The sequence below is a fragment of the Cannabis sativa genome, chromosome 4 (genome assembly GCF_029168945.1).
Source record: "Cannabis sativa cultivar Pink pepper isolate KNU-18-1 chromosome 4, ASM2916894v1, whole genome shotgun sequence".
In the NCBI taxonomy this organism is placed as follows: Eukaryota; Viridiplantae; Streptophyta; class Magnoliopsida; order Rosales; family Cannabaceae; genus Cannabis; species Cannabis sativa.
In genome coordinates, this window is record NC_083604.1 from 81,622,555 (window position 1) to 81,647,255 (window position 24,701).

At 36.0% G+C, this 24,701-nt stretch overlaps 3 protein-coding genes, 2 non-coding genes and 1 pseudogene across 5 annotated transcripts; all 6 read left to right on the plus strand.

Moving 5' to 3' along the window:
- Nucleotides 1-57: 57 nt before the first annotated feature.
- On the plus strand, nt 58-268 carry LOC115715484 (small nucleolar RNA U3). The gene has a single exon (XR_004011353.2). It is a non-coding gene; the product is annotated as a small nucleolar RNA U3 (small nucleolar RNA).
- Nucleotides 269-1,012: 744 nt separating this feature from the next.
- LOC115713884 (probable leucine-rich repeat receptor-like protein kinase At1g35710) lies at nt 1,013-4,342 on the plus strand. Its single transcript, XM_030642364.2, has one exon. It carries the CDS (start codon nt 1,013-1,015, stop codon nt 4,340-4,342), a length of 3,330 nt encoding a protein of 1,109 aa, XP_030498224.2.
- A 69-nt stretch (nt 4,343-4,411) lies between these two features.
- LOC133037428 (probable leucine-rich repeat receptor-like protein kinase At1g35710) lies at nt 4,412-4,999 on the plus strand. The gene has a single exon (XM_061114708.1). The coding sequence runs from the start codon at nt 4,412-4,414 to the stop codon at nt 4,781-4,783; it is 372 nt and encodes a 123-aa protein (XP_060970691.1). The 3' UTR covers nt 4,784-4,999.
- Nucleotides 5,000-5,340: 341 nt separating this feature from the next.
- LOC115713885 (probable leucine-rich repeat receptor-like protein kinase At1g35710) lies at nt 5,341-9,230 on the plus strand (annotated as a pseudogene).
- An 8,802-nt stretch (nt 9,231-18,032) lies between these two features.
- On the plus strand, nt 18,033-22,184 carry LOC115713886 (probable leucine-rich repeat receptor-like protein kinase At1g35710). Its single transcript, XM_061114709.1, has 2 exons — nt 18,033-20,925; nt 21,015-22,184. Exons 1-2 carry the CDS (start codon nt 18,090-18,092, stop codon nt 21,389-21,391), a joined length of 3,213 nt encoding a protein of 1,070 aa, XP_060970692.1. The 5' UTR covers nt 18,033-18,089; the 3' UTR covers nt 21,392-22,184.
- On the plus strand, nt 21,966-22,176 carry LOC115715485 (small nucleolar RNA U3). Its single transcript, XR_004011354.2, has one exon. It is a non-coding gene; the product is annotated as a small nucleolar RNA U3 (small nucleolar RNA).
- Nucleotides 22,185-24,701: the final 2,517 nt, after the last annotated feature.

The window sequence follows — 24,701 nt, forward strand, 5'->3', positions numbered from 1 at the left end:
CGACTATCTGAAACAAAGATCTATTGTATTTATAGTCCAATTTCTAATCTTCAGTGCACGACCTTACTTGAACAGGATCTGTTCTATAGGCTCGTACCTCTGTTTCCTTGAGTTCTAAGGAGACAGGAAACCAAACCTGGTGGATGAATCATGACCGTTCGATCAGAGCGTGATTAACGGCCAGATCTTCTTCGGATTGTGACGGCTGTAGAGGATCGTTCTCAGCTGGTTCACTAGCTGGGGTGGTCGAACGGTTGTCTGACAGGTTCCCTTCTTTTTTTTTTTATTTTTATTAATTAACTTTTTCATTAACTAAGGGAACAACCAATATTTAAAATCATGTCAACTGGTGAGAGTGCTGAACTGAGTTTGATTGTTGTTCTTATGTTTTCTAATTTTTGCTTCAAGTTTTCTATGATTGCATTAGTTTTAGTTGATTAATGGATGGGATTTTTTGATTTAATTTACAATTTTATGCATTATAATCTATCATTACTCTCATTATTGTCCTTGTGTCTTTTGTTAATAACATTGTTGTTTTACTATAAAATTATACAATTATTATTGTTGTTTAATCATATCATAAAGTCATATAAAGTATAGCATGAAAACAGAAATGATTTGAGTGTAGTAGTTAGAAGATTAAGACATTGATGTTATCAACCTATGTAAGAATAAATGTTTAAGACAAAAGAATATTTGTTTCAGTTTCAGTTTCAGTCAAATCACTACTGAGTCTTTTTCTATTGACAAATTTGTTTCTTTCTTCTTACACATCTACGTAGTTAACATTTATAGCTATAGTGTATTTTTCTCTGTTGTTATTTGAATTCAAATGTATTCAATCATTAACAACTTCTTTTGATTCTAACACAAAAAACAAATGTAAAGTAGTTGAAACATTTTATATTACAATGTCTGTTTCTTGGCAAAGAAGTAACTCACTCACTCTGTCTCATATATTAGACTAAACCAACTTCAGTCACAGAATTTTAAAGCCAAAGCAAAAACCATGAAAGCCATCAATATTCCTTTGTGTCTTCTCATTATTCTTCTGTTGATTCCCTTTAAGATCACATCTTCGCCTCGAACACAAGCTGAAGCTCTTGTAAAATGGAAACAAAGCTTGTCTTTTTCGCCTTCTTCTTTGAATTCATGGTCCCTCACTAACTTCAACAACTTGTGTAACTGGACCGGGATTGTCTGCAACAATGTCACCGATGATACAGTCTTCGAAATTGATCTTTCCAACTTGAATCTGACCGGGACACTAGCTCAGTTTGACATCATTCCTTTTATCAATATCACTAGTTTTAAACTTACCAACAACAATCTTAATAGTTCAATTCCTATGGAGATAGGCCTATTAACAAACCTTCAATATCTGAGTCTTCACAACAACAGTCTTGGTGGAATGATTCCTTATCAATTGGGCAATCTTCAAAACTTAAGGTACTTTGATCTTGGAGCAAACTACTTGGAATCTCCTGATTGGTCTAGATTTTCAGGCATGTCATCATTAACTTATATTGATCTTTATTATAATAGCCTCACTTCAGAATTTCCTAGCTTCATAGCAAACTGTAGAAACTTGACTTTTCTAGACTTGTCATTGAACACTTTGACTGGACAAATCCCAGAATGGCTATATACTAATCTGGGGAAGCTTGAAACTCTGAAACTCAATGATAACCGATTCATAGGACTGCTGTCACCAAAAATTTCTAAGCTTTTCAAACTCAAACACCTTAATTTGGGATCAAATTTCTTAAATGGTTCAATAACTTTTCAAATTGGTTTCATACATGGTCTTGAAATTCTTGTTTTGTCCAATAATTCCTTTAGTGGAGAAATTCCTTCTTCTATAGGCCAACTCAAGGAGCTCACCAAACTTGACCTTCACAAGAATTTATTGAACTCTTCTATTCCTTCTGAGCTTGGATTTTGTAATAAACTCACCTTCTTGGCCCTTGCTGATAATAATCTCAATGGTGAATTGCCTTTGTCACTTTCCAATTTGAACAAAATCAGTGAATTGGGTTTATCAGGTAACCAACTTTCTGGCCATCTTTCATCTGTTATGATCTCAAATTGGACATCATTAATCTCATTGCAACTTCAGTTCAATAGATTCAGTGGAGAAATTCCATTGACAATTGGACTGTTGACACATCTCAACTACCTTTACCTTAACCAAAACAAGTTTTCTGGTACAATTCCCTCAGAGATAGGCACCTTAAAGGATCTAATACACTTGGATTTTTCTGTAAACCATTTATCAGGAACTATCCCTCCCAAACTTGGTGAGCTTTCCAATCTAAGCCTATTATCTTTATACGAAAATGACTTGTCTGGCTTGATTCCTTTCGAGATTGGAAACTTGAACAAACTTGTATCGTTGGACCTCTCCGAAAACCATCTCTCAGGTTCTATTCCCTCAACATTGTGCAACCTAAATGGCCTTGTGTCTTTGCACCTTTTCAAGAACAACCTCAATGGTACAATCCCTTTGGATATCGGTAACATGACATCCTTGGTTTCCTTTCTTGTTGATTTTAACAAATTATCCGGAGAGCTTCCACATACAATTTTTAATCTTGGTAACTTGACAAGTTTGTCTCTGCAGTCCAATAGTTTTTATGGCGAAATTCCAAGAGATTTCGGGAAGAGAGATTCGAAACTAAACTATGCCATCTTCAATGACAACAACTTCTCTGGTGAATTACCAAAAGAAATATGCAGTGCCCTCCCTATATTGGAAAATCCACCATCAAACACTATAAGTTGTTCAGAATTCTCTAAAGTAAAACATTTCAGTAGCTCAAACCTTCCAACTGCACTGTGTGTTCCTTCTTATCTCGAATTAATCTCTTTTGGTGGCAATGAATTTGTGGGAAAACTGCCATTAGAGTGGGGAGACTGTAGAAACCTCACTACTTTACAAGTGGACAGAAACAAAATCACTGGAAAAATCCCACCTCAGCTTGGAAATTTGACAAAGCTGCATGTTTTGAATCTCAGTTCAAATGACTTGAGTGATGAAATTCCAATTGAACTGGGGAATCTAAACAAATTGTACAAGCTTCATCTCAGCAACAATCGTTTGACTGGAAAAATCCCACCAAGTCTAGCCAAGATAAGTAGTGAGATTGAAGATCTTGATCTCTCAGCCAACAATTTGAGAGGGAACATACCAAATTGGCTTGGTAGCTGTGAAAGATTACTTAGCTTGAACCTCAGCCACAATAGTCTATCAAGAGAAATACCTTCAGAGCTTGGTAACTTGGTTTCGTTACAATATGTATTGGATCTCAGCAGCAATATTCTCTCTGGTGAAATCCCTTCAAGCTTTTCAAAGTTTATAAGGCTTCAAAGCTTCAATGTCTCTCACAATCATCTCTCTGGTAGAATCCCAGCTTCCTTTTCCAGGCTAATAAGTCTACTTTCCAGCGATTTTTCGTACAATAACTTGGAAGGTTCAATCCCAATAGGACCAACATTCCAAAACACAAGTGCATTTGTTGGAAATCATGGTTTGTGTGGCGATGCATTAGGCCTCATTCTCTGCAAAACATCTACCAAGAAAAGTAACAAAGTTGTCTTTGTCATCATTGGTGTTGTTTGCAGCCTTGTAGCTCTTGCAGCTGCCATATTTTCAATTCTTCTGTTATGCCATCGTAAACAAAAAGTGGCTGACCATTCTCGAAAGAACACTGACATAGCTCTCGAGTGTTTGATATGGGAAAAAGAAGGAAAACTCAGTTTTGCAGAAATTGTGGAGGCCACAGAAGACTTCAACGACAAGTATTCGATTGGAAAAGGCGGTTATGGTACTGTTTACAAGGCCACTTTGTGTTGTGGTCGCGCTCTTGCAGTAAAGCGGTTAGAAACAAGTGATCAACAAACAGAACTAAACCAGATAATGAGCTTTGTGAGTGAAATAAGAACTTTGACTGAAGTTAGACACAGGAACATCATCAAGTTCTACGGATACTGCTCAAGCAAAGGCTCAATGTACTTGGTATATCAGTATGCAAAGAGAGGGAGTCTAGCTAGTGTGCTTTATGATTCGAAAAAGGGAGGTGTGGAACTTGATTGGGATGTAAGGTTGAGAATTGTGGAAGGACTAGCTGCTGCAATCTCATACTTGCACCATGATTGCTCTCCACCAATCCTACACCGCGATGTGTCTTTGAACAATGTGTTGCTCAATCAGGATTTTGTTCCAAAACTCTCTGACTTTGGCATGGCTAGGCTGTTGAACCATGACTCATCATCAAATTGGACAAATCTTGTTGGGTCCTATGGCTACATGGCACCAGGTAATTATATGAAAAATTGAATTATATTTATAAATTAAGAGTATTTATTGGCTAATGTAATATGTTTGGTTGTGGGGACAGAGCTAGCAATGACAGCGAAGGTGACAGAAAAATGTGATGTGTATAGTTTTGGAGTGGTGGCTTTGGAAGTCATGATGGGAAAACATCCAAGGGAACTATTAGAATCTTCTTCATCAAACAATAGAGAATTGCTCTTGAAAAATGTGTTAGACAAACGTTTGCTCCCTCCAACTGGTAAGTTATCGGCTGTGGTGGTGTTAGTAGTGAGCTTAGCCTTGTCTTGCACCAGAACCTGTCCCGAGTCACGACCCACCATGCGTTATGTGGCTCAGGAGCTATCGACCAAGTGCGCTACTTCCCTCTTGCAGCCATTATGGACTGCAAGCATTAATAAGCTTGCCAGAGATGATAAAATTGAGAAAAATCATATCAGCTATTAACCAACCTGGTAGCAATGGTAAGAGCTCATATATAGCTCAATAGTTTAGACTTTAGAAGGGTGTATCAGTAAGTAATTGTTGGTATGTGATTGAGCTTGTGTGCTTGTTATGTATATATTTTTGTACAGTAGACAAGCTCAGAAGCTCATTTTTAGTGACTCTCTTAATATCTTGATCAGTATAAGAAACAGTAAAAGAGTATCTATTGTATAAAGAAACCAGTTGCATATTGATTGCCATCTTAGTTTATGATTGATTGAATGTGGTGTTCTTAGTTGTTGTTTTTGGTTCTTATAATGAAGCAATTTCACTACAAGGTAGTAAAATCAGAAATGCATATATTTACAATCTGTACATTACTATATTAGAGGCGGCTTTGGATATATTTTAATGCTCATCATGTGAATTACAAAAAATTATGGATCACGCTTTGGAACTAGATCCACAAAATTTTGGTCAAACCAAATTGATTAATACTTAAGTTATTATGATATCTAATATGTATAAGAGAAAGCAGATTATTTTTAAGGATTGTCAAATTTAGTAATTTAGACATTCAAGTCAACACCATGAAAAGAGACTCAACAACTTGTTTCTATCTTCTTCTTCATATTTTAGTCCTTTCCTTGCTTCCATTGAAGATTGCTTCCTCACAAAGAGCACAAGCAGTGGCTCTGTTGAGATGGAAGAACAGCTTGGTGGTGAAGCCATCTTCTTTGGATACATGGGACAGCAACAACATCATTAATCTCTGCAACTGGACTAATGTGGTCTGTGATGGTTCCACTGGAGAAATCTCACAAATCGATCTCTCCAACATGGAACTGAATGGAACATTGGATCAGTTCAACCTCACCTCATTCCTTAACATCACTATCTTCAACCTCAACAACAACAAACTCATTGGTTCAATACCAACAGCCATTGGTAATCTCACCAAGCTCACTTTGTTGGACTTGAGCTACAATTATATTGAAGGAGAAATTCCAGTGGAGATAAGCAAATTGTTAGAGCTTCAATATCTGAGTCTCTTCAACAATTTTCTTGAGGGAATAATACCTTACCAGCTCAGCAATCTACCAAAGGTATGGTATTTATCCCTGGGAGCAAACTATTTGGAGAATTCAGATTGGTCTGATTTTTCAAGCATGCCTTCCTTAACTTACCTTGATCTTTATGGGAACCAATTTAACTCAACATTCCCAGATTTCATAACAAAGTGTAGGAACTTGACTTTCCTTGACTTGTCTGAAAACAGTTGGACTGGGTCGATTCCACAATCTGTATTTTCCAATCTTGTCAAACTCCAATCTTTCAATCTCACGGGTAACAATTTCGTGGGACATTTGTCATCTAATATCTCTAAACTTTCTAAGCTCAAACACCTTCATTTACAATTTAATTTCCTCAAAGGTAGTATTCCTAGTGGAATTGGTCTCCTACATGATCTTGAGGTTCTTGAACTGTATAGAAATTTCTTTAGTGGAAGTATTCCATCTTCTATTGGCAAAACCAAAAATCTATTACAACTTAAAATGTTGGATCTTTCTTATAATAATCTCACTGGTCCAATTCCAACCTCTATGTGGAACCTTAAAAGCCTCATGTTTTTTTATGTAAATACCAACCAACTATCAGGAGCCCTACCATTTAATATTTCAAAGCTAAGTAACTTAGAGGAATTATTCATTTTTAAAAATAATTTCACTGGTTCAATTCCTTCAGAGATTGGAAACATGAGGAAACTTAAAAGATTGGATTTTTCTGATAACCATCTCACAGGTCCTATTCCAACTTCTCTATGGAACCTCAAAAACCTCAACAGTGTGCAACTTTTCGACAACAATCTAGTTGGAACCATCCCACCAGTGATTGGAAATCTAAATCTCTTGTCAACTTTTGATGTAAGCATCAACCAACTATCAGGAGACTTGCCAGTTAATATTTCAAGGTTGAGTAACTTGGAGGTGTTCTCTGTTCTTAGCAATAATTTCACTGGGACAATCCTAATTTGAGCTTCGTTCTGCTTGCAAACAACAATTTCTTTGGACAGTTGCCTCAAGGTTTGTGTAGCAGGTTCAATCTAAAATATTTGAGTGTAAACAACAACTACTTTACAGGACCATTGCCCAAGTGCCTGAGGAATTGCACCAAATTAAAAAGGTTAAGGCTTGATTGGAATCGATTCACATGCAACATCACCAATGCCTTTGGTGTTCACCCACATCTTGATTCCATTTTTTTAAACAACAACCAATTCATTGGCCATGTTTCAAGTACTTGGGGACAATGTCAAAATCTCACCACTTTACAGATGGGTCATAATAAAATCTCTGGTAAGATTCCATCTGAAGTTGGGAGTTTGATGAAGTTGCAAGTTTTGGGCCTAGAGTCAAACAAATTGAATGGGCCAATTCCAACTGTATTGGGAAACCTTAAACTTTTGTACCAGCTTAATCTCAGCAATAATCATCTAACAGAGAAAATCCCTACGAGTCTATCAAACTTGAGTGGGTTAAAGCATCTTGATTTGTCAACAAACAATTTAGTAGGTGAGATACCAAATTGGCTTGGTAACTTTGAAAGTTTACTTAGCTTAAGCCTCAGTCACAATATTCTATCAAGTGAAATACCATCAGAGCTTGGAAACTTGGTTTCTTTGCAATATGAGCTTGATCTCAGTAGCAATTCACTCTTTGGAAAAATACCCTCAAGCCTCTCGAAACTTACAAAGTTGGAAATTCTCAACATCTCTCATAACCACCTCTCAGGTAATATTCCACAATCATTTTCCAACCTAAAAAGCATAAGTTACATTGATTTTTCTTACAACAACTTGACGGGTCCAATCCCGACTGGAGACATTTTCCAAAATGCTTTAAAAATTGTTTATGATGGAAATCTTGGATTATGTGGAAAAGCTACAAGACTTAAACCCTGTAGAAGGCAAAGAAATAAAATGAGAAATGGTCTTATATTATTCATTGGTCTTTTTTGTGGCCTAGTATTATTTGTTACTGTCATTGTTATCACTCTCATATTATGTCATAAATTCAAAGTGTTGGATAAGCACAAAAAAGGTTGCAACAAAAATGGCTCTCACCAATCATTGATATGGGAAAAAGAAGCAAAATTCACATTTGGGGAAATTGTAGAGGCAACTGAAGACTTTGATGACAAGTACTGCATTGGGAAAGGAGGTTTCGGTACTGTTTACAAGGCCATATTAAGAGTACATGAGTTAGTTCTTGCAGTTAAGCGGTTGCACATGTCAGATTCAAGTGATATTTCAGAAGTTAGTCGCATCAGTTTCCAGAATGAGATCCGAACTTTGACTGAAGTCCGGCATCGAAACATTATAAAGCTTTACGGGTTTTGTTCAAGAAACAATGGTTTGTACTTGGTGTATAAGTATGCAAACAGGGGCAGTCTTACTAAAGTATTATATGGCTCAACAGACCTTGATTGGGATTCAAGAGTGAAGATTGTTCAAGGATTGGCCCATGCAATCTCATACTTGCACCACGATTGTTCTCCACCAATCGTTCATCGCGACATATCCTTAAGCAATGTACTACTTGGCTCTGATTTCGATCCAATATTGTCAGACTTTGGCACAGCTCGATTGTTGATGCCTGACTCGTCCATTTGGACAAATATAGCTGGATCCTACGGCTACATGGCCCCAGGTAATTACTGTTTCACCTATTATTAATTAGTGCTTACATGAAATTTTTTTAAGTGTTTTTGTTATTTAAAATTTGTTTTATTGTGTAGAGCTAGCTTTGACTATGCGTGCGACTGAAAAGTGTGATCTGTATAGCTTTGGAGTGGTGGCTTTAGAAATTATGATGGGAAAGCACCCGGGAGAACTGTTGCAATCTTTATCATCAGCTCGATCAGATACATTATCAAATAATATGTTATTAAAAGATGTGTTAGATCAACGATTGCTACTTCCTACTGGGAGATTATCAATGGTTGTGGTGTTAATGGTGAGCTTAGCACTGTCATGTACTAGAACTAGACAAGATTCGCGGCCCACTATGCATTTTGTGGCACAAGAACTATCAACAAGGAGTCGAGTTTCTATGATCTTCGAGCCATTGAGGACGATTACAATTGAGAAGCTTGCTGGACTTCAATAAGAGTAGTAGAAAAAATAAATATTTGTTTAATTAAAACTGGTACTTATGTATGCAATTGATTGAAACTCATTCTATACTTATTATAAGTCAAATGTTTTTAATTACAAGTACTCGTTTAACAAGTTCATATTGCAAACTGCAATATTTCTTATAGATTAAAATAAACAAAACAGGGGTTTGATTTTTCTGTCCTTAATGTTGTCCTGCACTATTGTGGACAATGTCCCAGATGGAATAAATAGTAGAGAATTGAGCCATATATAAGAACATGGGCTACTCCACTCATAGCCAATTGGTTTTGAGATAGAACCTCATGATTCTCAACATGGTATTAGAGCCATATGGGTTTTGAGATGGAACTCCATGATTCTCAACATGCACCAAACCTATCACGAGATACAAGTATCGAGACACACTCTTCGAGTCAGTACCAAACTCTAATAAGATTTCATTCCTTCTCCATTTGTGAAATAGCATTACATATTTATACTAGCTAAGTAATACTAACAATTTACTAATTAGTCCCTATACCACTTTCAAGTAACAACTACTATTCAACCAACCTAGTAGCACTAGCAAAGAGCTCTAGCTCAATAGTTTAGAGGGGTAGTAGTCTAGTCTAGACTAGTGTATCAGTAAATAATTTTTGGTATGTGAGTGAGCTTGTGTATACAAGTTTTTGCTCATATTTTCTCCTTCTAAACATCTTCCTTCCTTATAATTAAGGGGTTAGAATGCAGTAATAACAAAGTGTTTGCTCCCTTCAACTGGAAAATTATCAGCTATGGTAGTGTTAGTAGTGAGCTTAGCCTTGTCTTGAACCAGAACCTGTCCCGAGTCACGACCCACCATGCGTTATGTGGCTCAGGAGCTGTGTGCTACTTCCTTCTTGCAGCCGCTATGGAGTGCAAGCATTGATAAGCTTGCCAGAGTTGAGAAAGTTGAGAATGAAATCGACTATTAACCAAACTAGCAAGAGCACAAAAGTATAGAAAGGTAGTAGTCTAGTCTTGTGTGCATGTGTATATGTATATATTAGTGCAATCAATAATTTCAGAAGTTTTTTCTGAAGTTTTTTATTGTTAAATCAGCAAGTGAGATGATATTAATCCAAACAAAACTTCTTTACAACTTAATAGCACCACACAAGTGACCTATTTGGTAATACTAAGGGCCTATTTGGCATTGTTAAAGTTTGTAAACAAAAGAACAAATTGAAAGAATGCTTTGTTTTCTCATTGATTTCAGAAAAGGAAATACAAGGCTTTATATACAGGAGAATGTAACAGCTAACTGAAAGTTAGTTGATAAGAGGGAGAAACAAAACAGAAAACTAACAGCTTGTAACTGACAAACTAGTGTAGACTATTAGAGGCGGCTTGTAAAATATTTATGATTTGCTTGTTTGTGATTGTAAAATATTCTTTATTAGAGGCGGCTTTACACTATTTTAATACAAGCTTTGCTTTGCTTTGATGGCAATTACTATTTTAACTAATATGTGTAGAATTTGAATTTATTATAAAAATGTCAAATAAGAGAGTTAGTTTGGTTTGGATCCTGACCTTTGGGAATCAAGTTATTGAAAATTCTACAATATATCTCCTTAAAAGAGATGCATCGATGCAATCTTATTTATTTTGGTATTCGAAATAATTTTTCAGTTAATTTTTTTCTCATATAGTCGTGTATGTTATAGTTATTCAGATATCCTGCAAAATTTTAAGAAATTCGAAAAAATTTAACATACCGAAAACAGGGTTCAAACAGTGTGTTGCACGGGTGACTATTTTATTTTATACGTGTGTGAAATAAACTGTTTAAACACTATAATCTATATAGTAAATTATTCTAAATTTCTCAAAAAAAATTAAAATATTTTGATTAATTATAATGTACGTAAATATGAAAAAAAAAAATAGATTAAACAATTCTCTCAATGCAAAAACAAATAAAGGTAGGGGTGCAACAGCCTCAAGTTATTATATATACACCATGAGAGTTCCAAGAACTTGTAAATTATTATTGTTCACTAGGGACGTGTTTGGAAGTGATAATTTCTTGGTTGACTTTCGAGAATCAAGAACATGATACTAGTTTAAAAGTTAAGTTATATATAACATGTTATTACTATATATCATAAAGAGAAAACATATAATTATTAGGATCATCAAATTTAGTAATTTAAACATTCAAGTCAACACACCATGAAAAGAGTTCCAACAACTTGTTTCTCTGATCTTCTTCTTGTTCTTGTCCTTTCCTTGCTTCCATTGAAGATTGCTTCATCACCAAGAGCACAAGCAGAGGCTCTCATAACATGGAAGGAAAGCTTAGCAATGCAATCACCTTCTTTAGATACATGGGACAGCAACAACATCATTAATCTCTGCAACTGGACTAATGTTGTATGTGATGTTTCCAATGAAGAAATCTCACAAATAGATCTCTCCAACTTGGAACTCAATGGAAAATTGGACAACTTCAACTTCACTCCATTCCTTAACATCACAGTCTTCAACCTCAACAATTGTAAGCTCTCTGGTTTGATACCAACAGCCATTGGTAATCTCACCAAGCTCACTTTGTTGGACTTGAGTGACAATAATATTAAAGGAGAAATTCCAGTGGAGATGAGCCAATTGTCTGAGCTTCAATATTTGAGTCTCTGCAACAATTCTCTTGAGGGGCCAATACCTTACCAGCTCACCAATCTACAAAAGGTATGTGTTAAATTAGATCTCACTGTAATATTTATTATTACTGTGTTACAAGATGAAGTGAAAAATACAGATAAAATACAAACAGAATACAACAGAAAATAGATCCTAGGTGGCTTCGCCTCTAGTGGATCAAGAACTAGTTGTTAGTTACAACCGAAGTTGTAACTAACTCCTAGTTCTGTGATCAACCCTAAAACTACAACTATAAAAGCACTAGAGAAATACAGAAGAGAAGTGAGATGAGATATACCAGAAGCTAAAGCCCTAGGTTACCAGATCTGAGAAGTTGTTCAGCTCCAGATGATGTTCAAGACCATGCACAAGAAACAGAAGTGAGTTAGTGAGGAAAATCAGAAAGAAAAAGAGAAATAAACACAGAAAACAAAAAGAGAGAAAAACCTAGAAATACCAGTCGATTTGTGACTTGGATTTCTTACCTGTTGTAACATTCATTCATCATAGTGCAAGATCTGAGGTCGATCTTCAAGGCGAGCTCATCAGAGGATGTACCCCTAATTTTTTAGGGCGAACCTCTATATTTCTGGTGTTTGATTTCTTACTCTAAACGTTTGTGTTTTGGCTAATATTTGTGTATGAGTGTGTGTGTTGTTTCTGGGGTGATTTTCTGGGAAAGATCGATCAATAGATCGAGGGAGATCTCTGGTTCTAGGGTTTGAGAACCAGAGAGAAGGCAGAGAGAAAGAGAGAGAGTTCAGAGACTCTCGAAGGTTCGAAGAGAGGAAATGAGCTAGGGTTAGCTCTGATTCCTCTTGGTTTTATTCTAAGGAGAACGACAGATCGTTTTGAATCAAACGATCTGTCGTGTAAGGAGAACGACAAGTTCCATTGTCGTGCAGGAGAAACGACCAAGATTTCTTTGTCGTTGATTGGGGTGTTTAATTTGAATTTTTCCGGGACAAGTTTGTCCCTGTCGTTTTTGACAAATTTCTTGAGTGGTGTAGGTTGAACTTGGAATTTCACCAAGTAAAATTCCTACAGTGGTATCAGAGCTTTGGTTCAAGCTTAAATCAACTCAAGAAAGATTCAAGAAAGTGATCAAGACTGGGAGAAGAAGAAGAAACACAACAAGAAGTTGTGGACAGTGGAAAATCTGTGGAAATTCCACAAACTGATAATAAACAAATCTTTCTAAACTCAACTCGATTTAATTTTTGATTTTTCTAACATGAGCAATATCAAAGTTGACATTGATCGTTTTGATGGATACGGTGACTACGGGATGCGGAGGAGAAAGATCGGATCCTGCTGGCTCAACGAAACTACTTAGGGTTCTTGAAGACCCTATTGAATGGCCGAGAAAACACTTCAAAGATTCAACAAGAAGAGCGTTGGAAACGACCCTTTGGAATCATAATTTTCAACCTTTCTGATGCCATTATCAGATTGGTTGATAAAGAAGAAACACCAGCTAAAATTTGGAAGAAACTTGAAGAGCAGTTTCAACAAAAATCCCTAACTAACAAGATCTACCTAAAAGAAAGGATCTTTGGGTTTAAGATGAGTCACACTAAAACCCTAGATCAGAATCTTGATGAATTTCTCAGAATGCACATTGAATTGGCAAATTCAGGAGAGAATGAAGCTCTAAGTGATGAAAATCAGGCAATAATCATTTTGAATTCATTACCTGATTCATACAGAGAGGTAAAGACAGCAATCAAGTATGGAAGGACTTCAATCACACTTGATGAAGTCATCTCAGCCCTAAAATCTAAAGACTTAGAGATGAAGAGTGAAAAATCCAATTCTGGACATGGTGAAATGAACCTAAGTAGGGGAAGGTCATCTCACAAGAAATCCTACCAGAACAGGGGTAGAAGTAATAGTGCACATCATCATAGAAACTCAAACAAAGGGAAGAGTAGATCACCATCAAGAGATTCTGGTGATTCTACAGGGTGTTTTTATTGTGGAAAACCTGGACACTACAAGAAAGACTGCTATTTCTACAACAACAAATACAAGAACAAGAAAGGTGGAAGGTTTCCAGAAAGATCAGATCAAAACAGGCAACAAAATGACAAGCAACAAGAAGCAAACTACTCAGATGGCTATGATAGTGGTGAAGTTTATGTTGCATCTACATCTTTCAAAGATGACTGGATTTTGGATTCTGGGTGTACTTTTCACATGACAAATTCTAGGGAAATCCTAACAGATTACAGAAACTCTAATGGTGGCAAAGTAATTCTGGGAAATAACAACACTTGCAACATAGAAGGTTCAGGTAATGTAAGTTTTAAAATGTTTGATGGGATTGTCAGAACCCTAACTGGTGTAAGGTATGTTCCTAATCTTGCTAGAAATTTAATTTCTATAAGTGTTCTAGATGACATGGGTATTGTTAGCAAAATTGAAGCAGGTTCAATGAAGCTAAGTAAGGGTGCTATGACTATAATCAAAGGCCACAAACATGAAGGGTTATACTACTTAGATGGAGAACCAGTGACTCACTGCAACAATGCAGTCACTAGCAATCCAGAGGACCTAAAGGCTGTTCTATGGCACAGAAGGCTGGGGCATATCAGTGAGAAAGGCCTACAGATCATGAGTGAACAAAGGCTACTGGGTAAGGACAGAGTAAGTAAAGTGGATTTCTGTGAATCTTGTGTCCTAGGTAAACATCATAGGTTAAAGTTTAAAACTGGTATTCACAAAACTAAGCACATATTGGAGTATGTTCACTCTGATCTTTGGGGACCAGAGAAAACTCCAACACATGGTGGAAATGTGTATTTTATGTCTATTGTTGATGACCATTCTAGAAAAGTTTGGGTATTTTTACTTAAACATAAAAATGAGGCTTTATCTAAATTCATACAATGGAAAACCCTAATGGAAAATTTAACTAATCAAAGGGTTAAAACCCTAAGGACTGACAATGGCTTAGAGTTTTGCAGTGATGAATTTAACAGGTATTGTGGCTCTGTTGGAATTCAAAGGCACAGAACTGTGAGAATTACTCCTCAACAGAATGGGGTAGCTGAGAGAATGAATAGGACCTTGATGAACAAGGTCAGATGCCTATTATTGCAATCTGGGCTTACTAAAGGATTTTGGGGAGAAGCTGTGTTAACAGCCTACAGTGAACGAAGTCCATCCAGTGCCATTGAATTCAAGACACCAGAGGAGATCTGGTCAGGTAAGCCTCCTGATCTCTCAAACTTAAGAGTATTTGGATGTGCAGCCTATGCACATCAGAGTGTTGGTAAGTTAGAGCCTAGAGCTCTAAAATGTGTGTTCCTAGGCTATCCTGAAGGTACTAAAGGCTACAGATTATGGGTAAGAGAGAAACAAGGTTTTAAAGCTATAAACAGTAGGGATGTTGTTTTTAAGGAAGACTTATTTCCTTGTACTACTGATAACAATGCTATATCCAGTCCTACTTTAGACACTAACCCTGCAGGCACATCTGTGGACATGCAAACAAGGAACACTCAACCTAATACTGTTCAGGTGGAACCAGAACAGGTGGAAAATACTCAGGGAGATGAAAACTTGGAAGGAAATGACCAAGTTCAGGATGACAACATTCAGGTGGAACCTATTACTGAAGAAGGACAAGAAAATGAGGAAATCCAAGACTACCAACTGACCAGAGATAGAACTAGAAGGGTTCCTAGACCTACACAGAGATTCAGCTTCACAGCTTGGGAAGAAGTGCTAGCCTATGCATTCTTTTGTGCTATGGGAGTGGAAATGACAGAACCTAAGTCTTATGAAGAAGCTATGACTGATAAAGATGCCAAGAAATGGTCCAAGGCAATGGACACAGAGATGGAATCTCTGAGAAAGAACAGAACCTGGATACTAGTGAAGAAACCTAAAGGAAAGAGCATAGTGTCATGCAAGTGGCTTTTCAAACACAAAGAAGGACTCACTGAGACAGATCCTAAGAAGTTTAAGGCAAGACTAGTGGCTAAGGGATTTACACAGAAAGAAGGGATAGACTTTAATGAGATATTCTCACCTGTGGCTAAGTATAAAACCATCAGAATTATACTTACCATAGCTACTCAATTTGACCTAGAAGTTGATCAAATGGATGTAACTACTGCATTTCTACATGGGGAACTTGAGGAAGAAATCTACATGCAACAACCTAAAGGATATGAGGAAAAAGGTAAAGAAGACTTAGTTTGCAAACTGATTAAGTCCCTGTATGGACTTAAACAGTCACCAAGACAATGGAACAAAAGGTTTGATGAGTTCATGATCAAGAAAGGGTTTTCTAGGAGCTATTATGACACCTGTCTATACTACAAAGGCACTAAGATTGATGAAGTCATCTACTTACTGCTGTATGTAGATGACATGCTCATTGTGAGCAAGGAAAGGACCAGGATTGACCTAATGAAAGGTTGGCTAAGGGAAGAGTTTGAGATGAAGGACTTAGGCAAGGCTGCTAAGATCCTAGGCATTAACATCTCTAGGGACAGGGAACATGGGACACTAAGGCTACATCAGAAAAACTACATTAAGAAAGTCTTAGAGAATTTCTCTATGACTAATGCAAAGCAAACTAAGCAACCTATGACAAATCAATACTACCTAAGCAAGGAGCAATGTCCTAAAACTATAGCAGAGAAAGAATCTATGAGTGAAGTGCCTTATTCTAGTGCAGTGGGATCAGTGATGTACCTAATGGTAAGCACCAGACCTGACTTAGCCTATGCCATTAGTGTACTAAGTAAGTACATGGCTAACCCAGGTAAACAACACTGGGAGGCTATGAAATGGTTACTAAGATACTTACTGGGATCTACAGAAGTGGGATTAAACTACAAAAGAAGGGACAACAACAGAATGATCACTGGGTACAGTGATGCAGACTATGCAGGTGACAGAGATAGTAGGAAATCTACCTCTGCCTATTTCTTTACACTATGGGGAAATTGTATCAGCTGGAAAGTACAACTGCAGCCTGTTGTAGCATTATCTACAACAGAATCTGAGTATGTAGCTGTTACAGAGGCTATTAAAGAAGCCATTTGGCTTAAGGGACTACTAGATGAACTTAAACTCCTAGATGAAGAACCTACAATCTATTCAGATAGCCAGAGCTGTATCCACTTGTGTAAGAATCCTGTCTTTCACGACAGAACCAAACATGTGGAAATCAAGTATCACTTTATACGAGATAAAGTGACACAAAAGGCTGTACAGATAGAGAAAGTTCCCACTGAAGAGAATCCCTCTGATATCGGTACTAAGGTGCTACCCTTAACCAAGTTCAAGCACTGCTTGGACTTGTTAGGGGTTGGTAGTGGTGGATGACCACTACCACTATGAGCTAAGACCCTTGAAGACGAAGCACAATGATAATAAACATTACAGAAGAGATCTAAGGTGGAAATTGTTAAATTAGATCTCACTGTAATATTTATTATTACTGTGTTACAAGATGAAGTGAAAAATACAGATAAAATACAAACAGAATACAACAGAAAATAGATCCTAGGTGGCTTCGCCTCTAGTGGATCAAGAACTAGTTGTTAGTTACAACCGAAGTTGTAACTAACTCCTAGTTCTGTGATCAACCCTAAAACTACAACTATAAAAGCACTAGAGAAATACAGAAGAGAAGTGAGATGAGATATACCAGAAGCTAAAGCCCTAGGTTACCAGATCTGAGAAGTTGTTCAGCTCCAGATGATGTTCAAGACCATGCACAAGAAACAGAAGTGAGTTAGTGAGGAAAATCAGAAAGAAAAAGAGAAATAAACACAGAAAACAAAAAGAGAGAAAAACCTAGAAATACCAGTCGATTTGTGACTTGGATTTCTTACCTGTTGTAACATTCATTCATCATAGTGCAAGATCTGAGGTCGATCTTCAAGGCGAGCTCATCAGAGGATGTACCCCTAATTTTTAGGGCGAACCTCTATATTTCTGGTGTTTGATTTCTTACTCTAAACGTTTGTGTTTTGGCTAATATTTGTGTATGAGTGTGTGTGTTGTTTCTGGGGTGATTTTCTGGGAAAGATCGATCAATAGATCGAGGGAGATCTCTGGTTCTAGGGTTTGAGAACCAGAGAGAAGGCAGAGAGAAAGAGAGAGAGTTCAGAGACTCTCGAAGGTTCGAAGAGAGGAAATGAGCTAGGGTTAGCTCTGATTCCTCTTGGTTTTATTCTAAGGAGAACGACAGATCGTTTTGAATCAAACGATCTGTCGTGTAGGCGAGAACGACAAGTTCCATTGTCGTGCAGGAGAAACGACCAAGATTTCTTTGTCGTTGATTGGGGTGTTTAATTTGAATTTTTCTGGGACAAGTTTGTCCCTGTCGTTTTTTGACAAATTTCTTGAGTGGTGTAGGTTGAACTTGGAATTTCACCAAGCCAAATTCCTACAGTATGGTACTTATCACTTGGAATAAACTATTTCCAGAGTTCAGATTGGTCTAAATTTTCAAGCATGAGCTCCTTAACCTACCTTGATCTCTCTTCGAACTACTTTAATTCAACATTCCCAGGTTTCATATCAAAGTGTAGGAACTTGACTTTCCTTGACTTGTCTGAAAACAGTTGGAACGGGTCAATTCCACAATCTGTATTTTCCAATCTTGTCAAACTCGAATCTTTCAATCTCACAAATAACAAATTTGTGGGGCATTTGTCATCTAATATTTCGAAACTTTCTAAGCTCAAACACCTTCATTTACAACTTAATTTCTTCAAAGGTAATATTCCTAAAGGAATTGCTCTCCTACATGATCTTGAGGTTCTTGAACTGTATAAAAACTTCTTTAGTGGGAGTATTCCTTCTTCTATTGGTCGAATCAAAAATCTATTACAACTTAAAACAATTGATCTTTCTTTTAACAATCTCATGGGTCCAATTCCCATTTCTCTGTGGAACCTCAAAAGCCTCATCATTCTTTCTGTAAATACCAACCAACTATCAGGAACACTGCCAGTTAACATTTCAAGGCTGAGTAACTTGGAGGTGTTATCTGTTTTCACCAATAATTTCACTGGTTCAATTCCTTCAGAGATTGGAAGCTTGAAAAAACTTACATTATTGGATCTTTCTAATAACCATCTCACAGGTCCCATTCCAACTTCTTTATGGAGCCTAAAAAATCTCACCATTCTACAACTTTTCAGAAACAATCTGATTGGAACCATCCCACCACAGATTGGAAACCTAAAACTCCTGTCAAAATTTCGTGTAGGCACCAACCAATTATCAGGAGAGTTACCTGTTAATATTACTAATCTTAGTAACTTGGAGGCCTTCTCTATTTTCAACAATAGTTTCATTGGTTCGATTCCTTTAGAGATTGGAAACTTAAAGAAACTTAAAAAATTGTATCTTTCTTTGAACTATCTCACTGGTTCGATTCCAACTTCTCTGTGGAACCTTAAAAACATCATCTTTGTGGTCCTTTCTAGAAACAATCTGATTGGAACTATCCCAACTGAGATTGGAAATCTAGAATTCCTCACAAATTTTGTTGTTGGCGGAAATCAACTATCAGGAGAGTTGCCAGTTAATATTTCTAGGCTTAGTAACTTGGAGGTGTTCGATGTTTTTGGCAATAATTTCACTGGCACAATCCCTAGAGACTTTGGGAAAAACAATCCTAATTTGACCTTCGTTTCATTTGGAAACAACAAATTCTTTGGAAAGATTCCACAAGGTTTGTGTAGTGGGTTCAATCTAGAATATTTGAGTGTAAGCAACAATAGCTTTACAGGGACATTGCCTGAGTGTATGAGAAATTGCACCAAATTAGAAAGAGTGAGGCTTGATGAGAACAAATTTACAGGCAACATCACCAATGTTTTTGGTGTTCACCCACATCTCGATTCCATTTTCTTAAACAACAATCAATTTGTTGGCCATGTATCAAGTACGTGGGGACAATGTCAGAATCTCACCAGATTACAGTTGGGTCAAAATAAAATCTCTGGTAAGATCCCTCAAGAACTAGGGAGTTTGACAAAGTTGAAAGTTTTGAGCCTCGAATCTAACAAATTGATTGGGCCAATTCCAACTCAATTAGGAAATCTTACCCTTTTGTACCAACTTAATCTAAGCAATAATCATTTGACTGGGATAATCCCTCCAAGTCTATCCGACTTGAGTAGGCTAGTAGATCTTGATTTTTCGACAAACAATTTAGTTGGTGATATACCAAATTGGTTAGGTAATTATGAAGGATTGTTGAGCTTAAACCTTAGTCACAATATGCTATCTAGTAAAATACCACCAGAGCTTGGAAATTTGGTTTCTATACGTTATGTATTGGATCTCAGCAACAATTTACTTGATGGAGAGATACCATCAAGCTTGTCCAAGCTTACAATGCTGGAAATTCTAAACATCTCTCATAACCACCTCTCAGGTAGTATTCCCCAATCATTTTCCAACCTAATAAGCGTACGTTACATGGATTTTTCTTTCAACAACTTGACGGGTTCGATCCCAACTGGAGCCATTTTCCAAAATGCTTCAAAATGTTTTTATGATGGAAATCTAGAATTGTGTGGAAATGTTGCAGGACTTGAGCCCTGCAGAAGGCAAAGAAACAAAATTAGCAATGGTCTTATTTGTGGCCTCGTAGTGTTTGTTACAATCATTGTAATCACTCTCATACTGTGTCATAAACTCAAGGTGTTGGACAAGCGCAAAAAAGATTCCAACAAAAATGACACGCATCAATCATTGATATGGGAGAAGGAAGCAAAATTCACATTTGGAGAAATTGTAGAGGCAACTGAAGACTTTGACGACAAGTATTGCATTGGAAAAGGAGGCTTTGGTACGGTTTACAAGGCTATATTGAGATCACAAGAGCTAGTTCTTGCGGTTAAGCGGTTGCACATATCAGATTCGAGTGATATTTTAGAAGTTAGTCGCATAAGTTTTCAAAATGAGATTCGAACTCTTACTGAAGTCCGACATCGAAACATTGTAAAGCTTTATGGGTTTTGTTCAAGAAATAATGGTTTGTACTTGGTGTATAAGTATGCAAGCAGGGGCAGTCTTGCTAAAGTGTTATATGACTCAACAGATCTTGATTGGGATTCAAGAGTGAAGATTGTTCAAGGATTGGCCCATGCAATCTCATACTTGCACCACGACTGTTCTCCACCAATCGTTCATCGCGACGTGTCCTTAAACAATGTATTACTTGGCTCTGATTTTGTTCCAATATTGTCGGACTTTGGCACAGCTCGATTGTTAATGCCTGACTCGTCCATTTGGACAAATGTAGTTGGATCCTATGGCTACATGGCCCCAGGTAATTACTATTGTACTCATTATTAATTAGTGCTTACATGAAATTCATTTTAAGTATTCTTGTTTTCTAAAATTTGTTTTGTCTTGCAGAATTGGCTTTGATTATGCGTGTGACTGAAAAGTGTGATGTGTATAGTTTTGGAGTGGTAGCTTTAGAAATTATGATGGGAAAGCACCCAAGAGAGTTGTTGGAATCTTTATCATCAGCTCGGTCAGAAACATTATCAGAGAATCTGTTATTGAAAGATATGTTAGATCAACGATTGTTAATTCCTACCGGAAGATTATCAGGTGTTGTGGTGTTAGTGGTGAGCTTGGCACTGTCATGTACTAGAAGTAGACCAGATTCACGACCCACTATGCATTTTGTGGCACAAGAATTATCCACAAGGAGTCGAGCTTCCATGATCTCTGAGCCATTGAGGACTATCACGATTGAGAAGCTTGCTACACTTCAATATCAATAACAATAGAAATAAATTTTTTACTACAATCACAGCTTGTATTTATGTATGAGGTTTAACTCATACATAATTCTTGTGTAATTTTAGGTTTAACACATCAACACAGGCTATTAACTTAGAATTGAGTCAAATTTCACATGGGAAGACCGCCCTACTTGGCTTTGCCCATGTTCCTAGTTCTAATTTGGTCCAAGAGACTAAAGTGTGGAGGGTTGTAAAAGGAACCTTGTGTGTTCGATCAAGGTTATTGTGTAATTGGTGTTTGAAACAATTGATGAGTGATATTTGAGTTGTAATCCAAAGTGTGTAATGTACTGTTTATCTTCAATTAAGAATCATTCATTGCATTACTGATTTACAGTTTTGGTTCATGCCTTTTTATGATTGATTTTGTTGGTTCTTAATTGATGTTGTTCATCATAACAGCTGCATCTAAGTGAAGTAATTTCACTACAGATATAGATAGTATATCTGACACGTGTAGATGCTTAGTTGTTAAGACCGAACTAGAGTCCCACATCGACTATCTGAAAGAAAGATCTATTGTATTTATACTCCAATCTCTGGTCTTCAGTGCACGACCTTACTTGAACAGGATCTGTTCTATAGGCTCGTACCTCTGTTTCCTTGAGTTCTAAGGAGACAGGAAACCAAACCTGGTGGATGAATCATGACCGTTCGATCAGAGCGTCATTAACGGCCAGATCTTCTTCGGATTATCACGGCTGTAGAGGATCGTTCTCAGCTGGTTCACTAGCTGGGGTGATCGAACGGTTGTCTGACAGGTTCCCTTTTATTTTTTCTTGCATTGTTTTGGCTAGTCTAGTCTGGTGTATCAGTATTGTTGTGTACATATATAAATACATATATATTTTTTGGATTGTAGTGTTTCTTAATATAAGGATGATTTTGGGCATTGCGAAAGAGTTGCCAAAAAATGGGAACAACAAGTTGAAGAAGACAAAAATGAACAACACAATTAGTTCTACTTGGGTAACAAGATCTTTAGTTCTTCTCTCTCTCTCTCTCACCTAAAATCATCTCAAAATGAACAACAAAATTAAATTTGTTATGAAGTTTATAAGTTCTACTTGAGTAATAAGAACAACTAAATGATCTGTTACAAAAAAAAAAAACAATACTTTCATTTAAGTCAATCTCAGTTCTCCACGTGTCATTTTAGGCATTTTCTTCTAAAGTAAAACTTTAAAATTTAGAAAGTCAAGTTAGTCAACTGACGAAACAAGTCTACCCAATATTCCTATCCTAAGTTAAACAAAAATTCTATATGACACCGTTTATTTGAGAGTTGTAAAAAATTTTGGGGTAAATTTGCTAATATATAAAAATACTTCAGCAGTAAAATAAAATAATTGAACATAACTAAACAGAAAAATTAAATTTTTGTAAATATAAAAGTTTAAAAAAAAAATTAATAGTAAAGTTTAAGAAACAAATTGCTAATTATTCTTTAGTTATTTAGTGTTATTAACTTTATTTAAAAAAAAAAAATAGATAATTAGGATTTTTGCCTTTTAAATTTTAACATATATCAAATCATGCCCCTTGAATTTTTATAGTTGTTAAAAATTTCTCTTGAACTATTGAGATTATTGGATTTTAAGTATTTTTGTTCAATTTTATTCAATTTTACTAATTTAGTGATTATTTGTGTAGTAAATCATGCTCCCGGACTTATATATCTGTTAGGATTTTATTAGTAATATTTTTAGGCAGATTTTTAAAGTGTTTTTAAATAGTTTTAATTGTGTTTTGTACAATTTTATACTTTTGGTAGTTAATATTTTACAAGTTTAGTATTGAAAAAAATAGAGAAACCTTAAGGATAAAAATGTGTAAAAAGGTCAATTAAATAAATTCTTGCCGCTAAAGCACCTTGAAATCCTTCAAGAAAGAAATCTAAGAGATTCGGTGTGTTTGGAGCTCCTAATACAATGGAATTAAAAAATATGGAATAACGCCTAGACATAAAAATTTAATGTCATAGCATTAAAAGGGACAAATTTGGCAGCAAGGTTCACTTTTGACAAGTCCATAGATGCGCCTCAACATTGGGATTCAATGTTGAGGCATTCGAACTTTAAATGATCTCTGCCTAAAAATCAGCTTCTAGGGTTTTTTTACTTAATGCCTCTTATATGTTTAAGTTTATTACAAGAGTAAAAAATTTGTATATAAATTGTGATTTATATATCCTAGCCCAAATATAAGTTACTTTATTAAATCTACTATTGCATAGAAATCGGTATTTAGAAATTAAGTTATAATAAATCATATAAGATAGATAAAATTGAAATTAATAACCCTAAACTCTAATCATTAAAAAATTAATTGCTTTTATTGCTTTAGATTTTAATTTTTTTTCTTAATTTTTTATTGCCAAATAGAATGAGGAATTTAATTTATTAGTACTTAAGTACAATCCGTGTGGATCGACCTCACTCCTGTGAGTATATACTTGAAATCGATACGTATACTTGCGTTAAAAAAATCCATAACAATATCTACTAAATTATACCCTTCGAAGTTTCACATGTACCAAATTATGTTCTCTTAACTTTCATTCATGTTAAACTTTCCTCACTAAAATTAGAAAAATGTCCTTAAATCTAACAATCTCAATAGTTCAGGGAAATTTTTAACGATCTTAATAGTTTAGAGGCACGATTTGGTACATGTCAAAATTCGGAAGCCAAAAAAAAAAAAAAAAATACATATCTAAAATATATAAATCTAAAGAAAAATTAGGGTTTCTCATTCTTAAATTTATAGCTATCGAAGGTTGTCTTTTTTCTCCGATCTTCCCTGGGCTTAGATGCAGTTTGGTTGGGATTGTGTTTTGCTACTGCGACTGTGACATGATTTTGAGTGGTTTAGTCTTGTCAATGGGACATGATTTTGAGTGTTTTAGTTTGTTTGTATGACATAGTTTTACGTATTTTTGTTTGTATGACATAGTTTTACGTGTTTTAGTATTGTCTATGTGACATAATTTTATTTTGTTTTGTTTCATTGTTGATTCTTTTTTGTTCTTCAATAGCTCGTCATTAAATTATTAGTAGTAGTTCGGATAATAACTAGTTTTTTGCGACTGGTGGGGTTGTTAGTAGTGCAGTTACGTTGCTTACACAATAGTTGAGTGCTCAAGCTATGAGGTTGAACCTATTGCAATAATTTCTATTGTTGTGTCTTCTGAGCGGGGGATGAAACAAAATAAAAATACTCTTAAGGTTAACTATGATGCTACTATCTTTATCATTTTATTTTATTTTTTTTTTTGTCAAACAATCTG